The sequence below is a fragment of the Dermacentor albipictus genome, chromosome 4 (assembly GCF_038994185.2).
Source record: "Dermacentor albipictus isolate Rhodes 1998 colony chromosome 4, USDA_Dalb.pri_finalv2, whole genome shotgun sequence".
In the NCBI taxonomy this organism is placed as follows: domain Eukaryota; kingdom Metazoa; phylum Arthropoda; class Arachnida; order Ixodida; family Ixodidae; genus Dermacentor; species Dermacentor albipictus.
This window is the reverse complement of record NC_091824.1, coordinates 120,383,848-120,403,623: the sequence shown is the minus strand read 5'-3', so window position 1 is coordinate 120,403,623 and position 19,776 is coordinate 120,383,848. Positions and strand designations below refer to the sequence as shown.

The 19,776-nt window shown below is 45.1% G+C and overlaps 2 protein-coding genes across 4 annotated transcripts in view; one reads left to right on the top strand and one right to left on the bottom strand.

The window, feature by feature from the left end:
- Positions 1-19,776, bottom strand: part of LOC135916041 (carnitine O-palmitoyltransferase 1, liver isoform-like) — a 137,507-nt gene that overhangs the window by 37,653 nt on the left and 80,078 nt on the right. The window contains exon 1 of one of the 2 annotated variants that reach the window (XM_065449247.1): positions 189-580. The exons of the other annotated variant lie outside the window; for it this stretch is intronic. The gene's annotated coding sequence lies outside the window, so the exon portion shown is untranslated. Of the gene's footprint in view, positions 1-188; positions 581-19,776 lie in introns of those variants that run through there. 2 annotated transcript variants of the gene reach the window in all.
- LOC135916042 (uncharacterized) overlaps positions 16,343-19,776 on the top strand; it is a 95,276-nt gene continuing 91,842 nt past the window's right edge. Inside the window, exon 1 of one of the 2 annotated variants that reach the window (XM_065449255.1) lies at positions 16,343-16,752. In XM_065449255.1, coding sequence (XP_065305327.1) covers positions 16,730-16,752 — 23 coding nt within the window. In that variant the 5' untranslated portion in view covers positions 16,343-16,729. Of the gene's footprint in view, positions 16,753-18,128; positions 18,249-19,776 lie in introns of those variants that run through there. The other variant, XM_065449253.1, reaches the window with a different exon arrangement.

Below are 19,776 nucleotides of genomic sequence, written 5' to 3'. Positions count from 1 at the left end.
CAGGCACTCGACTGCGGGCATAACACCGCACGCTACTCGCTCTCGGATATCAAAGAACAGAGCAACTCCTCCGACTGAGCTGCGCGACGCCTCGTTTGCATTTACACAGTGGTCGGATGGCGGTCCGTCCTTCGCGAGGAGGAAAGCTTGCGAGCGAGCACTCCCCTGCAATTTGTGCAGAGCCTCACCTTGGCGTGCTGCGTCCACGAAGGGCAGCAACAAAACACAAGGAGCCTCCACTCTCTCCGCCGCCGGCGTAGACAGCTGGGATCACGTGAAGTCCGTGTAAGGAGCCCTTAGCGACGGATCATTCCTCTTCTGGAATTGCGAGCTACAGAGGTCTCAGGTCTTGTGACACCATCCTTTCAACACGCATCGGCAAATTAGATAACTGTACCGCTGCTCCATTACGACCAAGATCCGGTGTCGCGCTCCGTGAGGCACATGTGTGATGAAGGTACGAAAGATGCCACAGCGGCGCACCACAGAAGAAAGATAAAGCACGTAATTTTTATTGATCAGTCCGATAATACATAATACGATAATACTTGCAACTTCTTGGCTCGCGTCCAGCAAGATGGAATAAGCTTTCTTTTTCTTGTGCCTACTTACTTCGTTAGAGAGATGAAAAAAATATTACAGGCGAATACAGACTATTGCATAATATTGTGGTAGACAAATCTGATACGCAAAAAAAAAAGAAAACAAGGAATTAACTTTGGAAATGTGAGGTGCATCCTGCACCCACCGAAACAGAATGGACGTTTTTAGTGTTTCGGTTTCAGTTTTAAAACGGGAACGGTTGTTGTGCGTGTTTTATCGACGGAAGCATAGAGATGGAAGGTTGGGTTTTATGCATGCTTTTAGTTGAAATATTACTTTAGATTAAGTTAGACGGGGAAAAAATATAGCATTCATAAATATTTAGTGTTTCTCGGCGCGCGCTGTACCGCAGAGGCAAAACGAAAGCGCGCACTTGCGTCCCTGTTCCTTCCCTGTCGCAAGTGCTCCTGATGTGCCCCTGAACAATGCCCTGAAGTTTATTTTAACTCTATAGCGTTAAGGGTGCCCATTGTCGCATACAATCCGGTGTTGGCGTCCGGCGCCGGTGACTCCGTGAGTGAAAATTCCCGTAGATATATTTAGGTATTGATAGGCCACGCCTTGCTTTATGAGATGCGATATATGCGTGTTATATAATTGCCACATCATTCTACCTACCACTAACGTTGCACATACCTTCTATTACATTCTTGACAAAGTTATTCCTCAGAATTTTGAGGATGACAGCCCACAAATAAACGGCATGAAACAAAACACCGACAGCGCATGGCATTTAGGTTAAAATCTTCTCAGATTGAAATATTAAAAATTAAAAATGCGAAACAATCACAAAAAACTGACCTTTTTTTTTTTTTTACGCGGCCGTGCATGAAATACCTCCGGGATCGGCCCAAGCAAGAGACCGCGTTTCTACCAGAAAGCTCGCTTTAGATCAGAGCGTTCGCCGCCAGGGTTTTCCGGTAAACATAACTAAACATAACAATTACATAAGCTGCTGTTGCCGGGAAGCATGGGACGCAGTCAAAGTTAGCTCGGGCCCATAGAGTTTCATATTACTATGATATTTATCTAGAAACTCTATGCTCGGACCCAACTCCTACGCGGCTTGTTCAAATACATGTAAAACGCAGGATCGCTTTTCTGAGATAACCCCTGGACCGACTATAATGACGTTTGTAGCATTTGAGAGAGAAAGGTAAATTCTAGTGACTGTTTGAAGCGGAATTTCGATTTAGAGTCTGAATTTTTTTAAAAAGAATTTTCAAAAACTTGAAAGTTCGAAAAATATCGAAGCACGAAGCTTACAAATTAATAGCTCTGCATCAAGGACAGATATCGCGGTTCTGTAAACGGCATCCATTAGATCATTCAAAGCGGACAAATTATATGTCAATTTATATCTTACGTGAATTTGTTAAGCTGCATAGAAGGGTTCTGCAAAGTTGCATTTCCATATTAATGATTTTTTTTTCAGGTTCATGTGTCACACAACAATTTTGTCCGCTTTAGATACACTATCAGATGCATTTCAGAGAATCGCGATATCATTTTTCATTGCTGAGTCACAGAATTTTAAACTTGATAGTTTCGTTTTCTGAAAATTTGCGATTTTTCGCAATTTTTAATAAAAGATTGACAACTCAAATCAAGAATTCAAAACGAACAGTCACTATATTTTAAGTTTTTTTTTAATGTAACAAACCTCGCCAAATTTGGTGGAGTGGTTGCCTAGAAAAACGAATTTTTCTTTTACATTTATTTAGATAGAAGTACCCGAGCTAAAGCTTAAGCGTCCTCCAATTTTCGCCTACTTAGCTTGAGCTGTTTCAATGAAGCCACCAACGTCGCTCGTCGAACTCCAGAAAGTACTCTAAAAAAAATATTAAGAGAGAGAGAGAGAGAAGAAAAATAAGTTGCCCCGAGAACCACAGCAGGAAAGGAACAAACTGCTCGAGCACGCATTTATTTATTTATTTATTTATTTATTGCTCCTGTATTTCCTTTTTTTTTTTGCAGTCATGTACCAACAAAGAAAGTAGTTCTGTTGACAGAAGCCATCGACGATGACTGTCAATGTAGGTGAACAGGCGAACGCTTCCATAAAGCTACTCGCTTTCTAAGGGAATTATGCGCTGGAAGGCGCATATTTGTTGCAGTGAGGATATTTATGTAGCGCTCGTTATTTCGTTGCGTAGTTCTGTAGACTACACAACCGCTAACGAGCACATTTGTCGCGGTAGTATAGATGGCTAGACACACAAGTTCATTCGCTGTGCAGCGGCGCGACTTTCGAAGTTAGGGTACCTCGATGCGCGCGCTCCCCTCCATCGAGGCACCCTATTCGAAGTGGAAGGCGATTGCCACCCTCCTCTTTGGCCACCGCAGCCCTTTACCGCAGCCGGCACATGGGGAGAGGGCGGTGGGAGAACAGTAATTTTCTGTCCTAAGCTGTCCTACAGTCACTGGTAAACTCCTTCCCGAGGACGTCACCACAGTCTGTAAACCTTAGACGCCCCAGAGCTCACGCGCAATAGCACCGGGTGTGCCTCAGATAATTATGTTGTATGGGTGGCGAAAGTAGGAACACGACCGTTCGCGAAAATGGGTGAAACAGCCAGAGAAAGCTATTGGCTTTAACTCCTTCAGGCGCCAATCGATTCCGTGCATTGAAAATTTAGTTTGACCACATTAGTTCGCCATTCGCAATCACGAACACCGAACTGCTTCAGACTGCATTTTAGTATTAACGTCTGTGAAGCGACGGTTCGCGCATACGCTGTAAATGTGGCAGACGTTCGAATAAAAAGAGGGAAAGAAACAAAGAGGTGGCTGTTGTTCGAGGTAACAGTATACAGACGACGTGCAGCAGAGAATGGTGAAAGCAGCAATGACTTGAAAAAAGCAGCACTATCGTGGTGACGTCGGGGTCAGCAGCAGTCTGTTGTGGGCTATGGCAGGCAGCGCACGCGAATAATATGCAGGTCGTGCAGAGCGATAGAATGGTGAGGCTTCTTGTAACTAACGCACGAATAATAAGACGAGTTGTTCTTATACATGTTTACATGTCTCGGATAAGAGAGACTATAGCAACAAGCACAAACCAGAAGTTCGTCGAGATCACGGAGTTCTAGACATAGCGCGAGCAAAGAACGCACAAGGAATCAACCAAGAACATGAACACATTTAGATAAGCACGGACGTATTGACCAAGTAGTACCTCTCCCCAGTGCAAAAACGAAAGAAAGAAAGGAAGAAATGAATGGCATATCGATGCGCATTTCTTATTATCAGTGGGAAAAGGAGGCTCACGCCTTCGCTGTTCGTTACGATTTCAAATCGCTGCTGGAGCAAGTGCGCAGACGTGAAACGCTTGCGGAAGACCTATTGCGCAACCTCTGCCCTATTCTTCTTTCTACCCTATTCTTTCTTTCTTTCTTTCTTTCTTTCTTTCTTGCTTGCTTGCTTGCTTGCTTGCTTGCTTGCTTGCTTGCTTGCTCACTTGCTGACTCGCTGGATACTCGCTTGATTGGGGCGGGTGACATTAAAATTTTCATGTTCGCACTGGCCATCTGACAGTCGAAGGTGTCCTATAGGTAAGAAGGTGCGGTACGACCAACGTCGCGAGAGCGGACGGAGAAGCGCGTTGTGCTATAAGGACAACGAATTCCAGAAAATTAACGAGCTTCCTATCACTTCTGCTCAAAGCGTCTTGTACGACACACAACGAGCGCCACCGGTTCTTGTTCCGAAACTCGATTGAGAAATATAAATCGCGCAACTTCGTGAGGCGGAAAATGTAGAGGAAACAAAGAAAAAAATTAAGATGACTAAAACGTAGGAGGATGTGCGATGGAACGAAAAGGCACGGGGTGAGAAATGGGGCAACCTTCGTTGCGACACGAAACGGCCGCTCTCACTCAAGTCTTTCCCACGCCAAGGCGCAAGTTGGCACGGTTCTTGCCGGTAATTAAGTCTTACTGAATGCTGGCTTAACAGCGGCACAGAAGATCATTCGTTGTCTCAGTCGGCCCAGGGGCCTGAAGTAGAGCTCCGCGTGCGAATACTGGAAACCTTGCGATATCAAATAAAATACTGTCGTATTCGATTGGGTCCTCGGATCGTGGACATGAAGAACAGGAAGTTACGTTGAGCGCGCTGCGTCGTTGAAGGAGTCGGACTTACCCGCCGTGGTTGCTCAGTGGCTATGGTGTTGGGCTGCTGAGCACAAGGTCGCGGGATCGAATCCCGACCACGGCGGCTGCATTTCGATGGGGGCGAAATGCGAAAACACCCGTGTACTTAGATTTAGGTGCACGTTAAAGAACCCCAGGTGGTCAAAATTTCCGGAGTCCTCCACTACGGCGTGCCTCATAATCAGAAAGTGGTTTTGGCACGTAAAACCCCATAATTAAAAAAAAAAAAGAAGGAGTCGGACTTTTCGAGCTAAACCAAAATGATTCGCATCCAAATTTTCCTCGGACATAGCAATCGGCAGTGTGTAGCGCTAAGTGCTATTTGTCGACGCTGTAGCTATGTGTTCTTCTGGGGCTAAATGTGAGTGCGTTCGATTATAACATATGATATACCGCGTGTCTTCTTCTTCTTCTTCTTCTTCTTCTTCTCGTTGTTGTTGTATGGATAATCTTTAAAAATCGATTTTGGTAGATAGCCAGTGGCGTTGCCAGAACTTTCTTTCCTTTTTTGTTGGGGGGGGGGGGGGACGCACTTGAGCAGGGAAAGCGGGGGTGAGAGAGCTGGGCAGGCCCCATGCTAACACCGAAATTTAGGCGAGAGTGGAGGGGGGGGGGGGGCGTGACCGATGTGCCAGCCCCTGGCTATGCTCCTGCAGATAGCACAATTCTATATATAGTCCTCGAGTTGGATTACTCGAAGAGGCTGACTTAACTTGCACGAGAAATCAAAATGCATAACCAAAAAGTAACAAAATTTTACAGATTTTTAACTGTTTTTAACGAATCGCTTCAGGACATATATTAGAATTTACGAACGGTAACCGGCGAGTTCACAAAGCGTATCGACTTGGAACGAATTCACTGGTTGATACCAGTCTCGGGCTATTAATTCCCAAAGTGTGCGACTAAACACAATGGCTGTCGAATTACTTTTGTGCCTCAATGCATACAACGGTGTTCTGCTAAAAAAATGCAAGTGCATTTTTACTGCTGCGCATTTTTACTGCGAGTTTGACGGTACATATACCAAAACTGACACTGTCCTTATAATCTATTCCAACCTGATATGCCTTTTTAACTAGCGGGCTACAATTATTAAATAGCAATATCTGCCGTAATGTACTTAGTTAAAAAACTTCGTGATTTTTGGTTAACTAGTCGTTTATTCATTTCGATTTATTGTGCAAGTGCGCCTCTTCGCGCGATCCAGTTCAACATAGAATAGTGTCATCCACAGGTAAGTTTTGCGTGAGCTCCGCTCGAGAGGCTCGAGTCAGAAGTCTGGACGACCTTGACCGAACTGACGGAGTTCACATGCATTTAGCCAAGCGCGTTGAAAGAGTCGACTCGACTAATCCAGGCTCGCTGGTCACACGACCGGACTCGCCCTCTTGCGTTGCCGTGAAATCGACAAATGGAATTCGGCTCGTCGAGGGCGACTGTCACAGGCGTAATGTAATTAATCTGGGAGCACCATGCCTGGTGGCAGAGGCCGGTAAGCGTAAGATAAGATAAGCAGATAAGGTAAGGTAAGATAAGATAAGATAAGCAGCAGGTATATTGAATTCGAGTTTTCGTGGACATAGGGTTGACGCTTTCCTTTAACAACGGCTAAAAACGAGGAAGCACGTGAGTCTGCCTGCTGTCGACACGTGTATTCAGCGGACGCACAAGCAAACGCGTTGAATGTCCAGCTTGTACGATACGCACCCCTTCCTTTACGGTAATACGCGCAGCGTTCGTGCACACTGCATGCAAATGAGCGTGTCGCGCAATTCTCCCACGATTACCCAGCGAGTATGCGGCGAATATGCCGCACACGATCGTCCCACTGCGTAAAAGCGAGTGCCTAAGTCAATATAACGGTACGCATGTCACGAAAGGATAGTGCTGTCGAAGACCGTCTTCACAAAACTCTTTTTTTTTTTGTGCAAGCTAACTTTGTCCAACGTGGGAATGTGCGGTCCGTACAGAGTAATTTTTTTTTTGCCTCTTGAAAATGCCTTGACCGTCGTCTACTTCTCGCTTTGTTAAAGAAAGTCCCACGGTGTGAAGAGCTGAGGTCGATGGAAAGCGATGAGAATGAAAAGGCCCGAACGAATGATTCATTTACACACGAAAGAAAAAGAAGGATTGTTGGAAGAACCGTTACGTAAACTTCATGCGACGTTCATTCTTTCGGTGATCTTTTCCTTTGGTGCTACCGAACGGGTTTTAGCCACACGAGCGTTTGTGATGCCCTCTGCAATTTTCTGTGCGAGCCAAAAATAATTCAATGGTAATTTAATATTTCATTTCATTTTTATTTTGTAATTCAAATTTGTATTATATAATGTATTATATAATATCTTTATACAATGTAGTTTATATCTATATCACATATACTTTATTTCTCGCAAGTTCAAATTACCAGTTCTAAATGAAATTATATTCCTCAAACTGAGTATTTTCCTTTTTAACCCTTGTACCGCCCGATTCATGGCCGATCCCCCAGCGTAGGTTGCGCCAGGTCATTGAAGATCAACAACAACATATCTGCGCCGCACTGATGTCACATGTTTTACAACTGCAATTATGACATCGGTCCCATTTTATGTCATTGTAGTGAATGTCCAAGTTTTAAAGAAGAGCCTAATAACCAGTGCTATATTTCATCTTCAATGGAGAGGCTTCCTTCGCCCCGCTTATCTAACCGAACACCACAAACACGTTTTCATTTGCTAGCGTGATATCAAAATCTGAAAAAGAAAGAAAGAAGTAACTCACTCGCTCTTGACTTGGTGCTAACAGCAACGGACTTTAAATTATTTTTTCCCCTAAGTTTAAGTATAGGCTCTCTCAAAATTTGTGTTACCATTTAGTTGCCAGATGCTTCGTTTTGAATGTTTGCCTTTACCCCTTTTGGGCGTACTTCTCGATCAATCCAATGTGGCCAATCCCCCTCGTAGGTACGAGCCATGTTTCCAGGCAACAACAACAACAACGATCGACGTTCTCAGGCAGCCCTGCTCTTTCGTGGCGTACGCACATAAATTACATTGCAGCAAAGGGCGTTCGATCGGTGGGGTTATTACGTAGACTGAGCAACAGTCGATCAGAAATACGCAATGTCACTTTGTTATCAATCTACCGTGTGTATGTACGCCCTGTCTTGGAGTTCGGGTACGTATCATACTCTCAGACGCCTACCTATAAGCTGTGCCCTCTTGTTCTAGAAACGCAGGCATTAAGACTGTGTTCAAGGCTACCTAAATTTGTAGCAAATACTGTTATGTATCTAGAAGCAAGAATTCATTCTCTTGTAACTCGGTTTTGTGTATACTTGCTGTACAAACTTTTGTAAAGGCGTACGAATCACCAATAAGACGTTGCCAAACAGTGTTGATTTCTCAGCCTAGTATGCTTTTCGATGTAAATTGGCCTCTATTCCATACACCTCAACCTAATTTTGTACAAACGCTTCTCGATCAGTTGAAAAATTAAAATCAGAGGCAAAACCCACTTGCGACAGGGAAAATTCTTTTCACATACACTTTGACAATATTTTTCAAACTAAGGAAAAGCACCTACCTTAAGGAATGTTAAGTGATGCTTTACAGAATAATTTAATGAAATCCCAAACAAATGTGGTCGTAGTGACTGATGCCACGCAGAACGAAGAAAAATGTGGTATTGGTATACTCAGCCCCGTTCTCGATGGGCCATTTTCGCTGCTGCTTCCAGACTTTGCACCGATATTTCTTGCAGAATTTTTAGTGGTAGTACTGGCCCTTCGTAAATGAAGCCCATCAACAGATTATGTAATCATTGTAACCGATTCTTTGTACTTGCGTAGTTCTCTAACAGCACCTAATGAATCCCAGGTTTTGCGGGTGTTTAAATCATTAGCACCTCAACACTTAACTAATATCCGTTTAGTCCGGGTACATGGGCACACTGGTCTAGTTCTAAGTGAAACGGCAGATTATTTGGCGAAAGCGTCCCCCCGATACTTGGCCCAGCCATTCAATATTTCCCTACGTCATCCTCGATCATAGCTGCAAGATTTCGGAGGCAAATGATGGCGCGAGAATTCTCTGTACCATCTATAACAAAGTCCGCGCATTTTAAGCAAACTTACTGCACCCCTAGAAAAGTAATCTATGTCAATCCAGATTAGTACGCTCCGCTGTCGCATTTCTTGAAACTTTTATTTATTCATGACTGGTCTGGTACCCTCACCGATTTGTCATATGTGTAAGGAAGATGAGGCCATAGAACATTTAAAAAATATGTTTTGTCGACGATTTATGAGCTTAAGAAAGCAAACGTTAGAAACGTCACTCCGCCTTCTTGGGTTAGACTTAACTGTTCAAAATGTACTTTGGGTGCCTCTAGACGTGGGCATGGTGACGGGAAGGTTAACGCTGCCATTCAAGATATTCTTTTAGGATCAATGAGATTTAAACTCTGAATATAAAATCTTAAGCCTCCTTTTCTTTCACCTTAATCGAAGTTAAATAGTTTTATTCTTGTGGTTATGGTAGAATCCCCATTTTCATAAATGAAGGCTCTCAAATATCCATCTTTCGATTCTAACTTACCTATTATATAATGTTGACCCCATATTTTTCACTTTGCTTTCACCAATCCGGTTCCTGCCCAATCCCCCAGGGTTGACGCATGCCAGTATATCACAAGGGTCTACATCTGATGTACATCCTTGTGATATCCTACATCTGATGTAGATCTACATCTGATACATGATCTATCACAAGGATCTACATCATGGGTCGACTCGAAAGACGAGTCGACCCATCACTATATGACAGTTCCACGGACAATGCTAGAGATGATAACTGTGTCCACTACTTTCGACGCGCGCTTGCTTAGGCACGGGACGTCGATGTGGAGGGGGGGTCAGTGTTTTCAGGTCCGTAGAGAAGCCGATGGCTGTTTAGGCGCTTGACATCCCAAACTCGACGAAAGGGGCAGCGGACGCAAAAATTGCATAGCTTCCCGCAAGAGGAATTTGCCCTCGCTGGCACGTCGACGCTGTTATTCCTTGGTATCTGATACCTGCAGAAGGCTGTCACCATTCTAAGCTCATTGTCCCATCTCCAGCGTAGCGAAAGCCACTAATTGGCTCCAGCCAGGAAGCGTGTACCAGCGTCGAAATTACCTACAAGGTTTCGTCCGTCGCCTCGCTCGTGTTCGTCACCTCTGTCACTCTTAATAAAAGGAAAATTAGACATCCACCCAGTCGTAGCAATTGCTACAAAGGAAACCCATACGGGTTCCTCGAAAGAAAAGCCTCGCAGTTGAAGAAAAATTCGTCCTGGTCCGGGACTCCAACCCGGGACCACCGCCTTTCCGGGGCAGCCGCTCTACCATCTGAGCTAACCAGGCGGCTAGCAGATGGCAGGGCGAAGTCGAACTTGTCAACAACTACATGAAGCAAAGGCAAGAGATCGACGTAATAGTGTTGCGGAAACCCGCAAGGTCGAGAAAAGTAATTAATAAAGGGAAAACAGCACATCCATCCGGTCGTAGCATTTGCTACAAAATGAGCCCATACAGGAAAACCATACGACTGGGTGGATGTTTCATTTTCCCTTTAATAATTACTTCTCTCCCCCTTGCGGGTTTCCGCAGAACTATTACATCTGTCGCTCTTGTGCAGTAGCTGCTAACATGGAATGTGTTTTGTGTACAGGCTTTTCAGGGAATTTCAGGTAATTCGTAATTTGCCGTTGGCGCGCAGTTGATGTCGTGGGGAAGATGTTACATGAACGACAGACGGCAAGTACAACGTATTCCGTGTCGAGCGGACTTTTCGAAAGGGAAACGGCCAACTGAATAGCGCGTTCATGATTTCTGTGCTATGAGTGCATTTAGCTCAATTCTACAGCATGTGCATGTTTTAGTAGTTATTTCTTCTGTTGCAAAATATATTTTGTCATAGCAGGGCAGCTTAAAACACCCTGCGGTGACAGTGGATCTAATAGCAATAAAATGACAGAATAATAATAATAATATTTGGGGTTTTACGTGCCAAAACCACTTTCTGATTATGAGGCACGCCGTAGTGGAGGGCTCCGGAAATTTTGACCACCTGGGGTTCTTTAACGTGCGCCTAAATCTAAGCACACGGTGTTTTCGCATTTCGCCCCCATCGAAATGCGGCCGCCGTGGCCGGGATTCGATCCCGCGACCTCGTGCTCAGCAGCCCAACACCATAGCCACTGAGCAACCATGGCGGGTAGAATGACATAACTATGCATTAGAAAATAAATGAGAGCAGATGACATTGCAGTTGACCTAATAAGACGAAATATTGGAGCTGGGCAGGTCACGTGTTTTACCGGTTACGAACAGTGCGGAAAACGCTGGAAACTAGGGTGGGGAGTCTATTAAAATTTCTAATAAGCTTAATCGCTACTTTCTATAAGCTAATAATGAACCGCCTAATTAACCGCTTAAGAAAACCAAAACTTACGTTTTGCATTACCTAGCAGTTTTCTGTGTACGTGTTGAAATAGAGTGTGCGCCTAGTACCTGGCGTTGAAAAAAAAAACTACCTCGTTGTTCCTCATTCCCGGTACCTTACGAAAGAGTACGCGATAGCTGCTGCAGAAGATAAAAGTAAGTTGGCAATCGCCAGAAACCCCGATTACCAAACACTGGTTTGCATGCCTGAACGCGGAAATTACCCGCTCACGCAGAACCATGATTGGTTTATTTGGCCGAAGTGTTCTTCGCCGGTCAACACTGAGCCATTAACCGAGTAATCGTAACGTCGATCGACCAGTCGCCCAGCGCTAGTGGAAACGCGTACATACATCTGGACAAGGAAGTGTACCCAGACAGCGCAGGCAAACGGAAGCAGAGATCGTTCAACGCGATTCGCCGCCGCGGCATTCGAGAGAAGATGACCTGTTTCGCAATCAGCATCTGCGTAAATACGGTGTGGCGCCTGCGGCTTCGCCTGAGGCCGACTCGCATTCAGCGCAGGCGCCATGGCTGCGAGGTGCGTTTGCGGTTCCAGGTCCGCGCGTACGGCGCTGTCCTTCGTTATCAGCAACCGTCCACAAACACGAGACCGCTATACAAAGGAAAAGCACGCAGAAACAAAGCTTGTATATGTACGTCATTGTTCGAAGTCACTCAATTTGTTCCACCAGGTGCCGGCTTATCTATTTCTAAACCAAGTACGCTCGGTGATAAGGGCCTAGCCAGCCGATGATCCAACGGTATTTTCGCGCTGATTAGGCGTGCGAGTCTTGATTGAGTCACTCCAAGCCAAGCGTGAAACATTGCATGCCTCTTGAGAGACCGTGCGCACGTTATTTTCAATCTATGGTCTTGTGTGCGCTGCGAATAGCTTACGACTTCCGTAGTCACGAGACGAAACTGTCTGCGGTGTGACCCTTCGAGAGTTTTATCACTGGATTTTATCGCTCTTCTGCGCGCGATATTGCACCGTTTCTTGGAAACCGTTAGTCGGATATTTCAAGTTCCTGCTTCAGAAAACTCTCGTCCGCACTCGCTTCTTTGCACAGATCTCTACACACTCCTTCTTTTATCTTTCTTTTAATGCCCAACGACAGTTCCTTGCAAGGGTCGTTCCAGAGCATATCGTGTTCACCACGTTGCTTCATGTTTTTCCTTGCCACCTATCATGTGATGGGTGTAGAACACGCACATACACATGCGCGCACACTCCCTCTTCATTAGTCTAATCTTTGTCGTGAGCTTTATCCACACTTTTTGTGTGTAACTAACATCTCCTTCAGAGACGGGCTCTGAAGGTCGTACTTCTTTTGAATCGCGACTCGTATGTCAAATTGAGACATGCTTTTGACCCGCACGCTTCTGGCCTTACTGGGGGCAACGGAATAGATACAGAGAGTAGGTTTAACGCGAATATGTAGCACGTGTGTGCATATGTTCACAGTGTGTGTCACCTCAACTTTTGCATTGATATGTAGTAGCACAAGCAACCAAGGCCATGATCCACGCTAACATCTCCATGCACTTTTTTTCATCAAAGTCGAGCATTTCTGTCTCATCAAACAGACCCGTTCTCATACCGCAGCGTCAATACACGCTTACTATATATATATATATATATATATATATATATATATATATATATATATATATATATATATATATATATATATATATATATATATATATATATATATATAAGGACAGCATAGGAAAATTTACATATACTTATTAATTGAATTAAAGAAATTATAAATGAATGGAAATGAAAGTGGATGAAACAACAAATGGCCGTAGGTGGAGCACGAACCCACGTCTTCGCATTACGGGTGCGATGCTCTTACCAAGTGAGCCACCACAGGCGCCGTTTTCCCATCCACTTTCTGGGGTACTTATGTTTATCTACTAGAACTAAATATGACTCATTAGATCAACCAATGGCCCTCGGTCCCCAGCAGCTGCGGAGCACGTGACCAAGGCGACGGTCACACCTGCAACGCAGCAGAGGGTGCTAAGAATCTCTGGACCCCGACAGGCCGCCAATAGAAACCTGATCCTGACAACCATTTACACCCGAGCCCTGTCGAGTGAGGCTAGCTTAGCAGGACTCTTTGAGGAACTCAGCCATGATTTGGGATATCACTGGCTTTAGTGAGATTAGAAGAACTGGTGAGGCTTATACAGTGCTGACTAGCGACCATGCCCTCTGCTATAGAGGTCTCCCAGATAAGAAGCAATGCGGGGTAGGATTCCTAAACCATAAGCACATGGTGGGCAACATTGTCGAATTCTACAGCATTAATTAGGGGGCAGCAGTAGTCATAACCAAACTTAGTAAGAGGTATAGATTAAAGGTAGTTCAAACCTACGCTCCAACATCAAGTCACGATGATGATGGAGTAGATCAGTTTTATGAACATGTGGAATTAGCCATGAGAAAAGTGCACGCTCAGTATACTGTTCTAATGGGTGACTTCAATGCAAAAGTGGGAAAATGCAGGCTGGTGAACAACCAATTGGAAGCTACGGCGTCGATTGTAGGAACGCCAGAGGTGAAATGCTGGTAGAATTCGCGGAAAAGAATAAACTGCGAATAATGAACACCTTCTTAGGGATGCGTAGCAGCAGAAAGTTGACCTGGTAAAGCCCTAATTGTGAAACAAGAAATTAAATAGATTTCATATTTTCTGCCAATCCCAGCATAGTGAAGGATGTTGAAGTGTTAGGTAAAGTACAGTGATCATAGGTTGGTGAGGTGTAGGATCCACCTCAATTTGAAGAGAGAAAGAGTAAAATTGGTCAGGAAGAAACAGGCCAAGCTAGATGCAGTAAGGGTAAAAGCAGACCAGTTCAGTCTGCTACTTGCAAACAAATATGCAGCCTTAGAACAGAACGACGAAGATGACATAGAGATAATGAATGAAGCCGTATCTCGGCTAGCTTCAGAGGCAGCAATTGAAGTGGGAGTTAAGGCACCATAGCAACCAGTAAGCAAGCTCTCCCAAGTAACAAAGGACCTAATAAAGAAACCACAAAGAATGAAAGCGTCCAACTCACGAGATGAGACAGAATTCGCGGAAGTGTAAAAACTGATCAACAAGGAGAAAGTAACGGATATTCGAAGATATAACGTGAGAAAGACGAAGGAAGCAGTAAAAAATGGACGTACCATGAAATATGTGAGAAGGAAACTTGGCATATGAGAAAAAAGATGTATGCATGTACCTAAAGATAAGCAGGGTAATATCATCAGCAATCTCGAAGATATAGTAAAAGCAGCGAAATAATTCTATAGTGACCTGTACAGTGCCCAGAGGAGCCAGGATACCTCCATTCAAAGCAGTAATTAACAGGTTGCAGAGACTCCTATAACTAATTATGAGGTTAAAAGGGTCTTGCAAGACATGAAACGGGGAAAAGTGGCAGGAGAAAATTGAATAACAGTGTTTTTATCAAGGTTGCATGTCAAGGTTGCATATCAAGGTTGCATCATGGAGGAGGCAGAGCGCTTGAAAAACTGGCGGCTCTCTATACGAAGAGTCTATTGACTTCGAAAGTCCCAGAGAGATGGAACAATGCAAACATTATACTAATCCACAAAAAGGGAGGCGTTAAAGAATGGAAAAAATATAGGCCCCTTAGCTTACTTGCAATATTACATAAAATATTCACCAAGATAATTTCCAATAGAATACGGGCAACACTAGGCTTATGTCAACCAAAGGAAAAGGCTGGCTTCAGGAAAGGATACTCTAGAATTTATAACATCCATGTCATTAATCAGCTAATCGAGAAATCCGCAGAGTACAATCAGCCTCTCTATATGGCTTTCATAGATTACGAAAAGACACTTGATTCAGTAGAGCTACCACCAGTCATAGAGGCATTACGTAATCAAGGAGTATATTCATCCAATGAGTACAGGCTGCTTGCGTAAATAGCTTGGAAAATATCTACAGAGATTCCACAGCTACCATAATTCTTCATAAGAAAAGTAGGGAAATACCTATAAAGAAAGGGGTCAGACAAGCAGGCGCAATCTCTCCCATGCTACTCACTGCGTGCTTGGAAGAACTATTCAAGCTATTAAACTGGGAGGGCTTAGGAGTAAGGATCAACGGCGGATATCTCAGCAATCTTCGGTTTGCAGATGACTAGGTCCTGTTCAGCAACACTGGAGACGAGTTACAACAAATACTTGAGGACCTTTACAGAGCGAGTGTAAGAATGGATGGGAATATTAATATGCAGAAGACAAAGATAATGATGAATAGCCGGGCATGGGAATCGCCAGTCAGCCTTTAGAGTCTGTGAAGGAGCACGTTTATCTATAGTTCAATTACTCACAGGGAACGCTGATCATGAGAAGGAAATCCACAGAAGAATAAAAATGGGTTGGAGTGCATACGGCAGACGTTGTTAGATCCTGACTGGAAGCTTACCATTATGATTAAAATGAAAGGTGTACAATCAATGCATTCTACCGGTGTTGACATATGGGGCAGAAACCTGTAGACTGACAAAGAAGCTTGAAAACAAGGGCCGCGCAATGAGCGACGGAACAAAGAATGTTAGACATAACGTTAAAAGACAGGAAGATAGCGGTGTGGATCAGAGAGCAAACGGGTATAGCCGATATTCTATTTGACATTAAGAGGGAAAAAAATGGAGCTGGGCAGGTCATCTAATGCGTAGGTTAGATAACCGGTGGACCATTATGGTTACAGAATGGGTGCCAAGAGGACGCGTAAGCGCAGTAGAGAACGGCAGAAGACTAGGTGGGACGATGAAATTACGAAATTCGCAGGCGCTAGCTAGAATCGCTCGGCGCAGGAAATGGGTAATTGGAGATGGCAGGGAAAGGCCTTCGTCCTTCAGTGGACATAAAATAGGCTGCTGATGATGACGATGCGAAGCGGAAGGATAGTTTTGAATATACAGTGCTTTGGCCGACGCACGCACACGTACGTAGGTACGTATGCCGGTGCACCACAGGTGTGTTTTCCGCTGTGCGTATATTCTCCCACAGAAGGTCGTATACAGCGGTAGTCTGGGCCCTTTTTATCGGCGTTGGAAGTCCGTTGAGAGCCCGCCGCGATAACAGAAAGCCGCGCAGGCGCGGCACTTGACGGCGACGTATCAGACTGCCGGGCGGGCCCACACGAAGCAAACGCCTAGTCCTCTTGATCAATCATGTTTTCCTACCCCTTTTATTGCAAGCGCAGAGTCGCGGAGGTTTTTCCCTCCCTTCTGGAAGCCCGTTAGTCGCACCGTTCGAAACGGTGGCCGAAAGAAAGCGTCCCGTAACGGGACGCTCATCCACACCGTTCCGCATAACGGTCCTGTTCCACAACTGCCAGGTCCGTGCATGACCTGCGCGGCCGCGCGCCAAGTTTCGAAGTAAGCGGCCTCGCCAAGCCCGGCTAACACCGACCACGGGATCGTCGACCAGGAAGTTAACGAAGGAATCTGGTATCACTATGGGTCGCGGCACCTACAACACGTAAGTGCTGTGGACTTTCTTTCTTTGGTGGCTTGTTCGTATTCGGCGTGCTTCGTCCACTATTAGGCGGCCGAAAAAGACGAGGGCGAACACATATTGTTCCGTTTTCCCGATTGTCCTCGTGAAAGTCCTTTCAGCGGAGGTTTCCCAGGTAGTTGAACTGACACTGGAATATCACAACACATGGGAGCGAACAACTACAGCTCAGAAAGCGATACGGAAAACAAGAGAGAGAGAGAGAGAGAGAGTATATATGACCAACACAGCTGATTATCATCACCTGATAACTACTTTTGTTTGTGGAATAGTGCTTATTACAATGTAATCATAAGCTCTTTGTTACCGTATCACTAACGTGTCACGTTTCTGACCTGAAATATAAGTGCGAATTCTGCCGATTCAAGCATTTAAATAGTGTCATTAAATATATTATTATTCTCATTTTGGAGCGGCTGCAAACATAACAGCATTGAACCTCCGCTGTTGCTATCAGGCTGCTATCAACGGCCGTTATCAGAACGCACTCCGTAACCAAACTACGCACGCTATCTAACGCCTATACCACCACAAGGTGAACGCATACATTACCTTCCGCGGTGATTCAGCGGCTGTACTGTGCTGCGCTGCTAAGCACGAGGTCGCGGGATCAAATCCCGGCCGCGGCGGCCGCATTTCAACAGGGGTTAAAATGCAAAAACGCCCGTGTCCCGGGCGTTGGGGACACGTTAAAGATCCCCTGGTGGTCAAAATTAATCCGCAGTCCTTCAGTATACGGCGTGCCTCATAATCAAATCGTGGTTTTGGCACGTAAAACCCGAGAATTCATTCACGAACGTATACATATACAAAGCTGCGGCATATTTGACATTATGTTTGCTGCGAACACGCCTCTGCTGCCTGTATTGAAGTTAGGTGCTGTATATGCGGTCCATTCATGCATCGCTCGTCAATGATAAAAACAAAGTCTTGAATTCCGTTTGAGATATCCGAGAGAACCGAATGGCACTGACAGTTCATCTCACGGAATATTGTCCAGGCTTGCGAGGCGATATGACTACTCATCCGTGCGATAACGCGCGCAGTCCACTGGCAGCGGCACAATGTGCACGAAAATAAATTGCGCGCGAAGAACATGCGTCATTAAACAGGGAAGACACTCTGTAATCCAACTTGCTACGTCGGGTTCTCTCATAAATTACGCAAAATATACAACGGTTACAGCACCTTTCTCGCGCGCGCTCTTAAATCGGCTCGGCTGCAACTATAGTCTCGCTCATTATGTTCCTCAATCGCACTCGCTGACAGCGAGGGCAGTTCCCTGACAACGAGCGATAAAACCTTTTTCTGTGCGGTGCTGCCCTCTGGGAATCGGGCAATCGGCCTTTCTGTGAGCCTAGGGGACGTCCACATATAGCGTGGCCCCCCCAGAACGCGCATGCCGACCGTGGGATGTTCTTCAATATCGTTATGACTTGGCAGAAACGATCGACAATAGGGTGAGTAAACCCGCCGAGGCATGCACTTCTTACTCATTGCCCATCGACGTCTCCCGTTTCCTCTTTTGTAAGCATTTAGACTCCTGCGGGGATCACGTACGTCTCTCTGGCACGACGATGTATACCTGCGCAGCTACGTCATTCGCGGTGTACTCGAAAGGAATGTGGTGGGTAAAAAAAAAGAAAAGAAAGGAGGGGGGAGACTGCATAACGTGCGGATTTCGAACTTTCGACGATGTACACGACGTTCTTTTTTTTTTCTTTTTTATCGCAGATTTCTCACTATTCGCTCGCGACCTATATGGCTGAAATGCCATTCGCGTCGAGCGTGTAACCGTTTCGGGTTCTTCGAGTCAGTGACGCAGTAAAGTTGTCACTCCCTCACCGTGCCACGTGATCACAGCGTTGGATAAGCCAATAAGCGTGTGCACGTATGGAGAAAAAGAAGCCTTTTGGAAATTAAGAAATTACTTGCTCCAAAGACTAAGGGTACGGTAAACTGAGATGAGGGTGTCCCAGCTAACGTTAGCCAGCAAGCTCTTAAAAACAGAATATAGAATATACAAGGACGCAACCAATGGTATTCGGTCATCAGTGACGTACTGTACCCGGAAGACTTTCTTTCGCAATTAAACTATCGATAATTAAACTAGATTAATTAACTAACAAACTATTTAATTACTCGAGTGAAGGCGCCAATTTTGATCTATCTATCTATCTATCTATCTATCTATCTATCTATCTATCTATCTATCTATCTGTCTATCTGTCTATCTGTCTGTCTGTCTGTCTGTCTGTCTGTCTGTCTGTCTGTCTGTCTGTCTGTCTGTCTGTCTGTCTGTCTGTCTGTCTGTCTGTCTGTCTGTCTGTCTGTCTGTCTGTCTGTCTGTCTGTCTGTCTGTCTGTCTGTCTGTCTGTCTGTCTGTCTGTCTGTCTGTCTGTCTGTCTGTCTGTCTGTCTGTCTGTCTGTCTGTCTGTCTGTCTGTCTGTCTGTCTGTCTGTCTGTCTGTCTGTCTGTCTGTCTGTCTGTCTGTCTGTCTGTCTGTCTGTCTGTCTGTCTGTCTGTCTGTCTGTCTGTCTGTCTGTCTGTCTGTCTGTCTGTCTGTCTGTCTGTCTGTCTGTCTGTCTGTCTGTCTGTCTGTCTGTCTGTCTGTCTGTCTGTCTGTCTGTCTGTCTGTCTGTCTGTCTGTCTGTCTGTCTGTCTGTCTGTCTGTCTGTCTGTCTGTCTGTCTGTCTGTCTGTCTGTCTGTCTGTCTGTCTGTCTGTCTGTCTGTCTGTCTGTCTGTCTGTCTGTCTGTCTGTCTGTCTGTCTGTCTGTCTGTCTGTCTGTCTGTCTGTCTGTCTGTCTGTCTGTCTGTCTGTCTGTCTGTCTGTCTGTCTGTCTGTCTGTCTGTCTGTCTGTCTGTCTGTCTGTCTGTCTGTCTGTCTGTCTGTCTGTCTGTCTGTCTGTCTGTCTGTCTGTCTGTCTGTCTGTCTGTCTGTCTGTCTGTCTGTCTGTCTGTCTGTCTGTCTGTCTGTCTGTCTGTCT